This window comes from Culex quinquefasciatus, chromosome 2 (genome assembly GCF_015732765.1).
Source record: "Culex quinquefasciatus strain JHB chromosome 2, VPISU_Cqui_1.0_pri_paternal, whole genome shotgun sequence".
Taxonomy (NCBI): Eukaryota; Metazoa; Arthropoda; class Insecta; order Diptera; family Culicidae; genus Culex; species Culex quinquefasciatus.
Window position 1 is genome coordinate 68,339,445 of NC_051862.1, and position 11,957 is coordinate 68,351,401.

Below are 11,957 nucleotides of genomic sequence, written 5' to 3' on the forward strand. Positions count from 1 at the left end.
AGAATTTAAGAATTTAAGAATTTAAGAATTTAAGAATTTAAGAATTTAAGAATTTAAGAATTTAAGAATTTAAGAATTTAAGAATTTAAGAATTTAAGAATTTAAGAATTTAAGAATTTAAGAATTTAAGAATTTAAGAATTTAAGAATTTAAGAATTTAAGAATTTAAGAATTTAAGAATTTAAGAATTTAAGAATTTAAGAATTTAAGAATTTAAGAATTCTCGAGTTTTTTTTGAAAAGGTCCTATAAACAAAATTTTCACTTTTTGCTTTTTGGGTGTTTTTGAATACCCCTGACTCAAGGCGGTTCTAAAAACACCCAAAAAGCAAAAATTGAAAATTTTGTTTATAGGACCTTTTCAAAAAAAAGTCGAGAATTGAAGAATTGAAGAATTTAAGAATTTAAGAATTTAAGAATTTAAGAATTTAAGAATTTAAGAATTTAAGAATTTAAGAATTTAAGAATTTAAGAATTTAAGAATTTAAGAATTTAAGAATTTAAGAATTTAAGAATTTAAGAATTTAAGAATTTAAGAATTTAAGAATTTAAGAATTTAAGAATTTAAGAATTTAAGAATTTAAGAATTTAAGAATTTAAGAATTTAAGAATTTAAGAATTTAAGAATTTAAGAATTTAAGAATTTAAGAATTCAGGAATCAAGAGATTTTTAAACTATTAAATTTAGTTCCAGAATTTAAAAGCTTCCGAATTTAATAATCTTAAAATTTTGATATTTTTCTAAATATCAACGCAATTTTTATTTTTCAAATAATTTTCTGAAACGAGCTTTCATCAATTTTTTAAATCTTTTTTTTGTAATTTTGGCAGAAAATTCTCAGTGTGTAAGGTTTAGCATTTTAACACAATTCCGAATTGAAGTGTAATTATATTATACCCAAATTTTGACATTTCCACTCCCATCGTCAGACCCCCCGTCGAGTATATTTTTCATCTGTCACCTCTGCGCCTCTGTCAAACGTCGCAGTTCGCCAGTTTTCCTTCTTCGCGTTCGATAACTGATTGTGCGGAATCGTCGTCGTCTCGGTCGGTGTGAAAAACGAGAGAGAGGAAAAAAAAAATCGAAATTTTCGCAAATTGATAAAACGTTCCGCTATCAGCCCAACCGATTAGTTTCGATTGCGCGGAAGTAGATTATCGTCGGACTGGTGGTGACGGCGCGGTGGCCAAGCGAGTGTGAAATTGCCAGTGAAAAACAAACGCACTTTTATTTGTCTTCTTTTTTCCCGCACGACTTTGACTTCGATGGTGGACTGAGTTTTGTTTTTGGGGAGTGGATTTCGTTCCGTTGTTCTCGTCGGTTCCCGCGACGCGAGGGTGGACAGTTTGGTGTGAGTGTTTGCGGGTAACTTGGAAAGGAGGGCAATACGATGTATCAATCGGCCTGCCACGCCGCGGCCGGAGGTTGTTCGACGCAGGAACGGAACGACCGGGATGGGTTGATAACGCACGAATCGGCGGTGGCCCCGGTCGAGCACGATTACAGTGGGTTTGACATCGTGAAGGCCACCCAGTATGGGGCGATTGGCCGGGTGAAGGAGCTGATCGAGGCCGGATGGGACGTGAACCAGCCGGACAGTGAAACGGTCACGCTGCTGCACTGGGCGGCGATCAACAACCGGAAGGACATTATCAAATACTTTTTGGATAAGGGAGCGATCGTGGACGCGGTCGGGGGAGAACTGAACGCGACACCGCTGCATTGGGCCACCCGGCAGGGTCATTTGGGAGCGGTTGTATTGTTGCTGGCTGCCGGAGCCGATCCAAGTCTACGGGACGCCGAAGGTTGTTCCTGCATTCACCTGGCGGCCCAATTTGGCCACACGGCACTCGTCGCGTACTTTATCGCCCGTGGCGTCAATCCAGATCTGCAAGATCGCGGCGGAATGACCGCCCTCATGTGGGCCGCCTGGAAGATCTCAGCCCTGGATCCGGTACGGCTCCTGTTAACCCTCGGCGCAAATCCGAGCCTCGCTGACCACACCCACGGAAACACGGCCCTGCACTGGGCCATCCTAGCCCGGAACGCGACCGCCGTCAGCACGCTCATCCTTAAAGGCAAAGCCAGCCTGGAAATACCAAATCTCCGCGGGGACACTCCCCTCACGATGCTGCAGCCCCATCTCGGCTCCATCTGGATAGGCTCGAAAGTGTCGGAAAAGGTTCGCGAACTCACCCAGCAATCCCAGCGTCGGAACATCATCGTCCGCATGACGCACGACAAACGACTCCGCTGGTGGAGCATGATCGCCACTCCTTTCCTCGTCTTCTACCTTGCCGGACTGATCTTCTGCGCCGAGACCCTAATCATCATTAAAATCTTCCTGCTCGGATGTCTGTACGCGCTGTCCCACACCGTTGGCCAAACCCTGTTCGACGAGACGCTGATGGCGCTGCTCCCGCTGAGCGTTTACATGGCCACCAAGGCGTGGTTCTACGTCACCTGGTTGACGTACATTGCGCCGACGGTGTCCTTTCTGGCATCCGTTTCCTTCCTGACGTGCAGCGCCGGGTTGTGGGTGTGTTTCCTCAAGTCGTGGCGAGGCGACCCGGGCGTCATTCAGCCGACGCAGGAGCAGAGATTTAGGGTGAGTTGCGGAAATATAGACTGGTTTTATCGAGATGCCCCGATTTGAATGAATCTTTCAGCGTTTGTGAGATGAGATGAACTCTTGTGCTTTTTTTGACACTTTCTATCTTTTTACGGAGGACGTGTTAAAAGATACACACAAGCGACGATATACGATTATTTTCAGATATGGGCAATCAAAAAAATCTAGACAATTGCTGTTCGAAAATTTAGGAATGTGCATTTACATCTGCAATTCATTACGAATTAAAATTGAGAAAACTTAAATTAAGTTAAACTAATTAAACGTAAATTAAAATATTGATTAAAAATATTTTCAAAACTTAAAAATTAAGCAGCATTTTAAGAGGGCAAAGAACTAAAATGTGGGGCTTCGGAAAAAAAAATCAGTTTCCGTAATCTAAATGTAAATTTTGCATATTTCGAGCCAAACATTTCATTAGGGCACAAAACCAAAATAACTTATTCCATCAGTACACTCCCTACGTGCCCTACAGGAATCAGATTGATAGCAAACAATTTCCTATTTAAAAAAAACATAATGGCCAAGGTTGTTAATCGATGAAATTATCGTCTTCGGGACGATAACGACAATCTATCGTTATTTCGATAATTCTATAGGCGATAATCTTAACGCCGATATCGGACGATAACTCATTTTTAAAATCTTTCGTAAATCGATTGAGTCAACCGTATCCTGTAAAATGTTCAATGCTTTCACTAAGAATATATATTTTTGAAAATGTAGTGAGTTTCACAGTACTCAAAATTGTTCACAAAATACCGTATTTTTTTCGAAAATACACAAATTTTCTAAATTTGCAATATGGGTCATTCCATCTGAAGCGGAACAGCACTTGAAAATTACCATCTCCGATTCTGCCCAAATTTGGCAGAGCTGTTGAGACTATCAAAACATGCAAAAATCCCGAATTTCATCCAAATCGGACCACCCCCTCCATTTTTGTACTCTCCCAAAAAATCGACTTTTTGGCGATTTTTGAGCGAAACACCTATCTTCAAACGACGATAACTCAGGAACCACACATCTTAGAGGGTCGGTCTTAGACTCAATTTTGAAGGAAATTGGACGTAGAATCCATTTCCGTGATCAAAATTTGGATTAAAATATGGTTTCTACCTGTATTGCGCAATTGAAAACTTTAAATGGCCGTATCTCAAAACAGCCCTATTTATTTTTTGAATTTGACCTCACCATCGTATTCCCCGTCCGATTTTACATAAGAATCACTTATCGACAGAAAGGAATATGTTTCGTTCCAGAGATATCGAATTTTAAAGTTTTGAGTATTTGAGATTACCTAAATCAGCTACACTCGCCGCCTCTGCTAGAAGCACTCGGGCGCGCTGATGAATAATTACTACCTGGTGTTCTGTAAGATGAATAATTTTTATAATTTTATACGATTTTGGGATAATCAATACCTTGAACAATCTATTTTTTGTTTAAGGAATATTTATTGGGTTATTTTCAATGCACCGTTTTTCATGATCTCAGTGTCATTGAACCATATTAAGTAAAATTTGAACTTTGAATATTTATTTGCAAATGCTACAGAGTTTTAACAATACAATTTTCAAAAAAATATCATTTTTCTATTATTTTTATATTTTTTCGAATTCCTCATTTCTTCCCACTTTATCAAATTATTTCTTTTATTTGAAGTGAGAACAAATGTAGAGCTGGCTGTGGTAGATGAAATAACCCTATTGCCATGTGCGATAGCAAAATAGTGCCATTCAGCAAAAACTCCAAACAATCTGCCTTACGGTTTGAAAGGTTGATTTATTATTAAACCGATTTTTATATTGTTAGCCAGTTTCATCTGAATAATTAACAGCAGCTTTATCGTCTTTCAAGATTTCTAAATGATTGACAAACAAAAAAAAAAGATTATTGTTCGGACGGTGTCGAAATCAACACAACTGAATTTGATCTTAATCAGATAATAAATCAGATTAATCTTTGTGATTTACTTACATTTTTCAGTTTTATACTTTCCAGAAATCCTCCTCCTTAATCATGCTTCACGAGAGTTTTATTCATGTTAAATCATAATTTTTAACACGATAATGTATCGTACACTTTTTCTTAAGTGTTACTTACAAGATCAATTGCAATTTCCTGCTAGCTCTGCGGGAATTCCATTATTGGGCTATTCATTGGGCTAGCACACAAATTCACTGTATACTTTTTTTAAATTTAAGATTATACAGCAGTTTCCTACAGTGGTGTACATTCAATATTTGCCTATTTTGTTAATGATTATTTGGGATGAAATCTTATTTTAATAAAAGCAGGTAGCAGTTATTGATCAGCGCGCCCGAGTGCTTCTAGCAGAGGCGGCGAGTGTAGCTGATTTAGGTAATCTCAAATACTCAAAACTTTAAAATTCGATATCTCTGGAACGAAACATATTCCTTTCTGTCGATAAGTGATTCTTATGTAAAATCGGACGGGGAATACGATGGTGAGGTCAAATTCAAAAAATAAATAGGGCTGTTTTGAGATACGGCCATTTAAAGTTTTCAATTGCGCAATACAGGTAGAAAACATATTTTAATCTAAATTTTGATCACGGAAATAGATTCTACGTCCAATTTCCTTCAAAATTGAGTCTAAGACCGACTCTCTAAGATGTGTGGTTAATGAGTTATCGTCGTTTGAAGATAGGGGTTTCGCTCAAAAATCGCCAAAAAATCGTTTTTTTGGGAGGGTACAAAAATGGAGCGGGTGGTCCGATTTGGATGAAATTCGGGATTTTTGCATGTTTTGATAGTCTCAACAGCTCTGCCAAATTTGAACAGAATCGGAGATGGTAATTTTCAAATTTGCATTTTTTCTTGCACACTTCAGGTGGAATGACCCATATGGGACCCATATTATGGGTATCAAGCGAATCGAAATTTTGTATGATTTGTCACTTTATCAGAAGTTTTTTATAACACAAAAATTTTCACAAAATTCCGTATTTATTTATTAATGAAACAAAATTTTGCGTGCTTTATAAAACAAATTGCTTCGTTTGATAAAATGAATAAATGGTTTGCAAATAATGGAAATTCAAGTATTTTCAAAAATTATGATATTTTGTGAAAATTTTAGTGTTTTGCAAATACAAAATAATAAAGTGAAAATGCATTTAAAATTTAGCTTCGTTTGATTCGCATATTGCAAATTATAAAAAAATGTGTATTTCATTTAAAAAAAAACTCAAAAAATGTGAAAATGCATAACAAATTTTGTTTCCTTTGATATTGCAAATTTTAGTATTTTCGAAAAAATACGATATTTTGTGAAAATTCTGATTTTTAGCAAAAAATCTGTTATAAAATGGCGTCTCGAGCGGTCGCTGTTGCGGAAGGTGGGAGAAAATTCCGTCTTTTAAAACATAGGTGCCCACCCGCAGTTGCTACTCCGTTATTGACCAGGACCTCCAGAAGTTACATCCACGAGCCGTGGAAGATGAGTGGGTGCTATCTTTCCTCGCTTCGCAACTTCTCAAAGGCCCCTATCATGCTGATCAATACCGGCGCCGGCCACGACCAGTGGTAGAGTCACGGGGAAGTGGATGGGAATGTTAGTCCGATACTTGAGTGATAGAGACCGCCCAATCGACTGCTTCTCCGACAAAGTATCACATGATTTTTGAGGGGGTTAGTAGATGGGTATGAGGTCAGGATTCACGAGTGGCAGTGATGTGACCATGAGCATTTTGTTTATCGGTTAAAATTTTAAATGTTAGGCAGCCGGCTGCGGAAAGATAAATAATTGATTATTTAAAATGGTTTATTTTTATCGAACGCGTGCCAGCCGAGCAGTAGTGCTATGGGCTGGACTTATCAGTATAATTTTACTGTTTTTACAATTTAGATAACGCGAGCAAATTTCAAAAATAGTAAATAAATGACGCTTTACTCTTCATAAAATTGATAGTTTGATGAGTTAATACTAAAACTGAAAGTTCGAATAAATTTTTACGATCATTTACGACGAAAATTATCGCGAAAAAACAGGACTGCGCATCCCCAGAAGCACTGCACTTATCAGGTGGGAGAAGATTCCGTCTTTTGAGCAAAAAAACACCGTGGTTCAGGTGAAAATATGTGCTAAAAGCTAATTTAATTCATTATTGTATGATTACGAGCTAATTACAGTTTACTTACATAAGTGGTTTCTCCCAGTTCAATTTTCTCCAGACAACCAATTTCCCTTGTTTGGCCTGTCGTAAGAACTGTAAATTTCAACAATTTCATGTTCTCCAGAGGCGACGCGTGGCCAAAATGTTGACCTGTTCAAAAAATCTTTTCAGTAATTTTTAAGTTTTTTAGCTTAATTTTATTTAAAATATAACTTATAACTGCAAAACAAAGAGAAATTAGATGATGTTTGCAATATTGTTGTGAGAATTGTTGATCACATAATTTTTATTGAAATAGTAACTTTTTCAAATTACACTGCCGTTCTACGCATAATTGTCCCATGTTCAAAAAAGTGCAACTGAGAAAAACGCGATTGAAATTTTTCGATCGGTTTCTGTGTTTCTGCGCATAATTGTCCCGTGGTCCCTATTCACCCTATGTGTCCATAAACGGCCCAGTTAGCAGTTTATCACTCGTATTTGCAATCCTCTTGCTATACAACAGATAAACAAGACACAATGCTTCGTGAAAGTAATGATTTCGTGATAGAAAATACCTGCTGGGACTATTATGCGTAGAAGATCAACGATGGGACAAACAGACTTGGTGTTGTTTTTTATGAGTTTCCGAACAAAGTAATAAATTTTATGTGTTTTTCTAATAGTATACGTCGAACTAAACTTAAAAATGATAAAAAGTCAGAATCGTCAAAAAATGACATGGGACATTTATGCGTAGAACGGCAGTACAGCAATGATCTTTTTTTTTGGTAGGAGGTGAAAAATATAAAGGATTTTTACATTGTAGTTTTCTATAATCAGCTTGTTTTTTAAATAAAAAAAACTAAATCAAAACAAACTTGTGGCGTAATCCAACCACAAGTTTTTTCCTGGAGTTTTCTTTAGAATGACTTCACTTATGTTCCATTGGATTAGATTAGAGCAAAAATTATTCATTATTCTCACTATGCAAACATTCCGGATATTGACTATTCTAATCCTGAAATCTCGTGCTCTAGTTTCATGACCAAAACAATTCGGCAATTAAAAATTTTATTTTTTGTTTTTCTTCAAAATTCCCCTCTAAAACTAGAGGGGGGAAAAATAATATCGAAGAAAAATTAAATTTTTCATTTAACAAAAACTTGTGCAATCGATTGGACGGTGGTTAACTTTATTTTTGCATTGATTTTCAAAATGGGCTTTTTAAGCATATAACAAATTTTGAATTGATAGCCACAAAAAAATAAGAGCCATATTTAGGTACAAAAAAACTGAGATTTTTTGTTATTTTACTGCATCTCATTTCTCAATATGAGATCCATAAAATAAAATAAAAAAACATCACTTTATAAAATTTACCCAAAAGAAATTAAGACGATCAAAACCCTAGAATTCAACAAATTAGCAGTTGTTCATAAAAACGATTCAAACCAAGTTGACATTATTACGACAGCTTATTTAAGCTTTATTCTGATTTTTATTTTTGTACAAACAACATGTTAAGGAAATTATGGTATGTTTGGTAGGTTAAAGGTTTTGATCTATTTTCTTCCAAATTATTTTGCAAATTTGTCGATGAACTTGCTTGCTCACTTTTAACTGAGCTATTTATTGCTTTATTTCAGTTCAAAATGCTTTTTGGAAGCTACTTGCCGTTCTACTATTTATAACAATTAAAAAGGTTTTACAAAAATATTTAAGACAACACGCCAAATAGTCTTGGAATCATGGAACAGCCAAGCGCATTCAGAGCTCTCAATGAAAATCTAACGCGCACTGAAAATTCTCCCAAGCAGCCACCAACCTGTCCGGATATCTCCATGAACGAGTTCCCATACAACGCATCCAAAAAATACACTGAAAGCACTCTCATTTGTACACGCTGGACAGTGTGAATGTAGAAGTTCAGGGTGTGCATGAAAGCTTTTGGACAGTCGACATAAAAGTGCGCGAGCCGAGACGCGAGAGAGAAATCTCCATATTTTGCTCTCTCCCTGATCGCGCGCTTTTATGTCGACTGTCCAAAAGCTTTCATGCACACCCTGAACTTCTACATTCACACTGTCCAGCGTGTACAAATGAGAGTGCTTTCAGTGTATTTTTTGGATGCGTTGTATGGGAACTATGAACTATGAACAGGTTGAACAGGTGGACGCGACGCCTCTGCCCTTTGGCTCAATTCTTAATGCAGGCTGAGATTCTGGGAGCAAAATATCATGGTTAATCATAGTTTTTTTTAACTTATTTCTAATTTCAAACTAGACATTTTAAAATATTTTTTTTTTTCAGCGTTTCTCCATTTCGAATGCAACCTGGACATAACATTTGAGAAAAATTACAACGACCTAACTATTTTTTTCTGGATTATTCTCATCACTACCTACAACTTTGCTCAAGACAACAAATCAATCCGAAAATGTCTTCCCAAGATAAAGATTTTCGAATATTTACATACATTTGGATAGCCAAAATTGTATTGGTTCGACCACCCGCTTACAAAGCTAACACCACAACTAGTCAGCCACGGCAGATTCGCACCATTTAAAAGTAAAACCAGCCAAGTCTTATGAATTGATCTCAGCTTAAAGGCTTTTCAAATATCTGAAATTAGAATGAAATGATAAAAATAACATGAAAAAAATTCTAATATAACACAATTACTCCTTCTCCCTTTTCCCCCACAGACCATCGTCGAGCTATCGGAGCGCGGTGGCGGCGGCTTCGAACCGTCCGCCTTCTGTTCGGCCTGCCTCGTGCGGCGACCCGTCCGCTCCAAGCACTGTTCCGTGTGCGACCGGTGCGTGGCCCGGTTCGACCATCACTGCCCCTGGGTGGGAAACTGCATCGGTAGGTTTTGCGATTCCTTTCTTCCATGTACTTTACAACTAAACGACTTTTGTTGCAGGCTCCAAGAATCACAAGTACTTTATGGGATTCCTGTGGATGCTGCTAACGATGTGCTGCTGGATGCTGTACGGCGGCGCCAACTTCTACGTCCAGGCCTGCAACGTCAACATGGATGAAGGTGAGTTTGGTGGTTCGTGAGCTGGATTTTTCGATTGTGACGATTCCGTTTTCGACAGGTCTGTGGAGCGCGATGGTCGCCATCGGGTCGTGCAACCCGTGGGTCGGCTGGGTGATGGCCAACGCCCTGCTGCACATGTCCTGGGTGACGGTGCTGACGATCTGCCAGACGTACCAGGTGGTGTGCCTCGGTATGACGACGAACGAGCGCATGAACCGCGGCCGCTACCGGCACTTCCAGGCCAAGGGCGGCAAGAGTCCGTTCACGCGCGGTCCCGTCCGGAATCTGTTTGATTTCCTGGAGTGCAGCTGCTTCGGGCTCGTTCAACCGCTGCAAACCGACTGGATGCAGTACTTTGACTTTGACAAATCGGTCGAGCACGAACCGCTGCTCCGGCCGGACAACTTTCAGTACGTCTGAGTGCGTCAGCGGGGGGAACCGGAGGCGCAAGGGGAAGACTCGATGCCGGCCGCTGGAGGACGAGATGAGGCGGCTGGCGGTGCAGGCGATGCTGCGAACCGGGGCGAAAAACAAGCTGATTTGAGGACGGTGACGACGGTTGACGGTAAGGTGGAAATTACGATGGTCTGAAGACCCCGTTTTAAAGCGAGTAGGACGAATTCCGTTGATTCCGAACGAAGAAAAGGCTTTAGCTAGGCATGGTAAGGACTAAAATGTGGTAGAATTGTGCTTAATACGTACTTGCGCGTGTGTGTAAAGAAGGTTGGGTTTGGTAGAGAGCCACTCGATCAACATAAGGGTTAAAAAGACACAAATATTATATATATTTGGTATATATAGAAACAAAGAAGAAAAAACATTCATTACCACAGCGGTGTTAGGGACAGCGAAAGAGAAGATTAAGCAATAGATTGTACCCCCTCCCTTTCCACCCCCTTCATTACTTAGATAGAATTGTAAAAGTTTCCCAAAAACTAGTTCGTACGATATAAATGAGTGTTGTTGATTAAGGTCGAAATCGCGTTAACGATTTGTTTTCCTTCCTTCTTTCGCGCTGCTTCTGTAATTGTCGCACCTTTAATGTTAGATGCACTTGCACCGACACAATCCGTATCAGGAGAGTTGTTGTGGTTATCATTGCTTCGCAATAGTCTATACAGAAAGAATTTTTAAACTCAAACTTAACGGCTTTTGTGTGGGGGCGATTTCTGCGAAATCTTCGCGTAATGTTTTGATGGCGAAATTTTAATTGCTTCACCGGATTCAGTTTTGTACAGACACGGAAATCACTATTGTTGAAAAGATAAAAGTTGTTCTTCTTTCAGCAAATCTAAGCAAATGCACTAACAATGGATTTTTTGTTTGATTTTGAATATATTTTTTCGACAATTTCAATCCATTCGTCAAAATTAACAATTTTCCTCGATTATCTCCGCAATCACTGGAATTTCCCACAAAATTATTTATTTGTTAGCTAGCTTCTTTTGCGGCTGTTCTGCAAGTTAGTTTCTTCAATCAAATTTAGATTGGAGACGAGAAATATTTCACAAAAAATATCACTGAACATCTAAATTATCTTTCAAAAATTTAGAGGGAAAAACCCCCAAAACAAAATTTTCACTTCCTGTCAACCAAACAACCAAAAGTTGCGCAACGCCTACCGCGACCGAAGCTCCGCCCACTTCGCTTGCGCAAGCCGAGCCGAACGCCAAACAAACCAGTCGTGCGCATGCGCGCGTAGCAACCGTAGCAACCCGACAACGTAGCAACCGTAGCAATAAACAACGCGAAAAGTTATAAATAGGGGTGGCTACCCAGCAACCGCCAATTGAGTCCAACTGATCATCATGAACGGAGGTATGCTGCTCAATTTTTTCCGAATAATTTTTCGGTCTTTTTTTCAGGCCCAAAAGGACTCGAATTTCACTCCGGACCATGATTCGGATGTAGAAATGACAAATTTAAGGAATAATTACCTCGATGTGGCCACTGAGGCCACCGTTCAAGAATGGTTCGGAATTATCAACGAAATTCGCCGGAATTCGGTGCTTCCGGGCCCGAGATCGCTTGCGGAACTAGCTTTCGCGGCGATTTCGGTCCCGGAACCACTGAGAGGTATGAGAATTCGACTTTTTGAACCGACTGTGGTGTTTCCGGGACCGCGATCGCTGGCGGAATTAGCCTATGATGCGATC

The 11,957-nt window shown here is 39.0% G+C and overlaps 1 protein-coding gene across 1 annotated transcript; it reads left to right on the forward strand.

Moving 5' to 3' along the window:
* Positions 1–1,390: 1,390 nt before the first annotated feature.
* On the forward strand, positions 1,391–10,786 carry LOC6032416 (palmitoyltransferase Hip14). Its single transcript, XM_038251997.1, has 4 exons — positions 1,391–2,608; positions 9,461–9,623; positions 9,682–9,801; positions 9,860–10,786. The coding sequence occupies exons 1-4, from the start codon at positions 1,391–1,393 to the stop codon at positions 10,219–10,221; spliced, it is 1,863 nt and encodes a 620-aa protein (XP_038107925.1). The 3' UTR covers positions 10,222–10,786.
* The last annotated feature ends 1,171 nt before the right edge of the window (positions 10,787–11,957 follow it).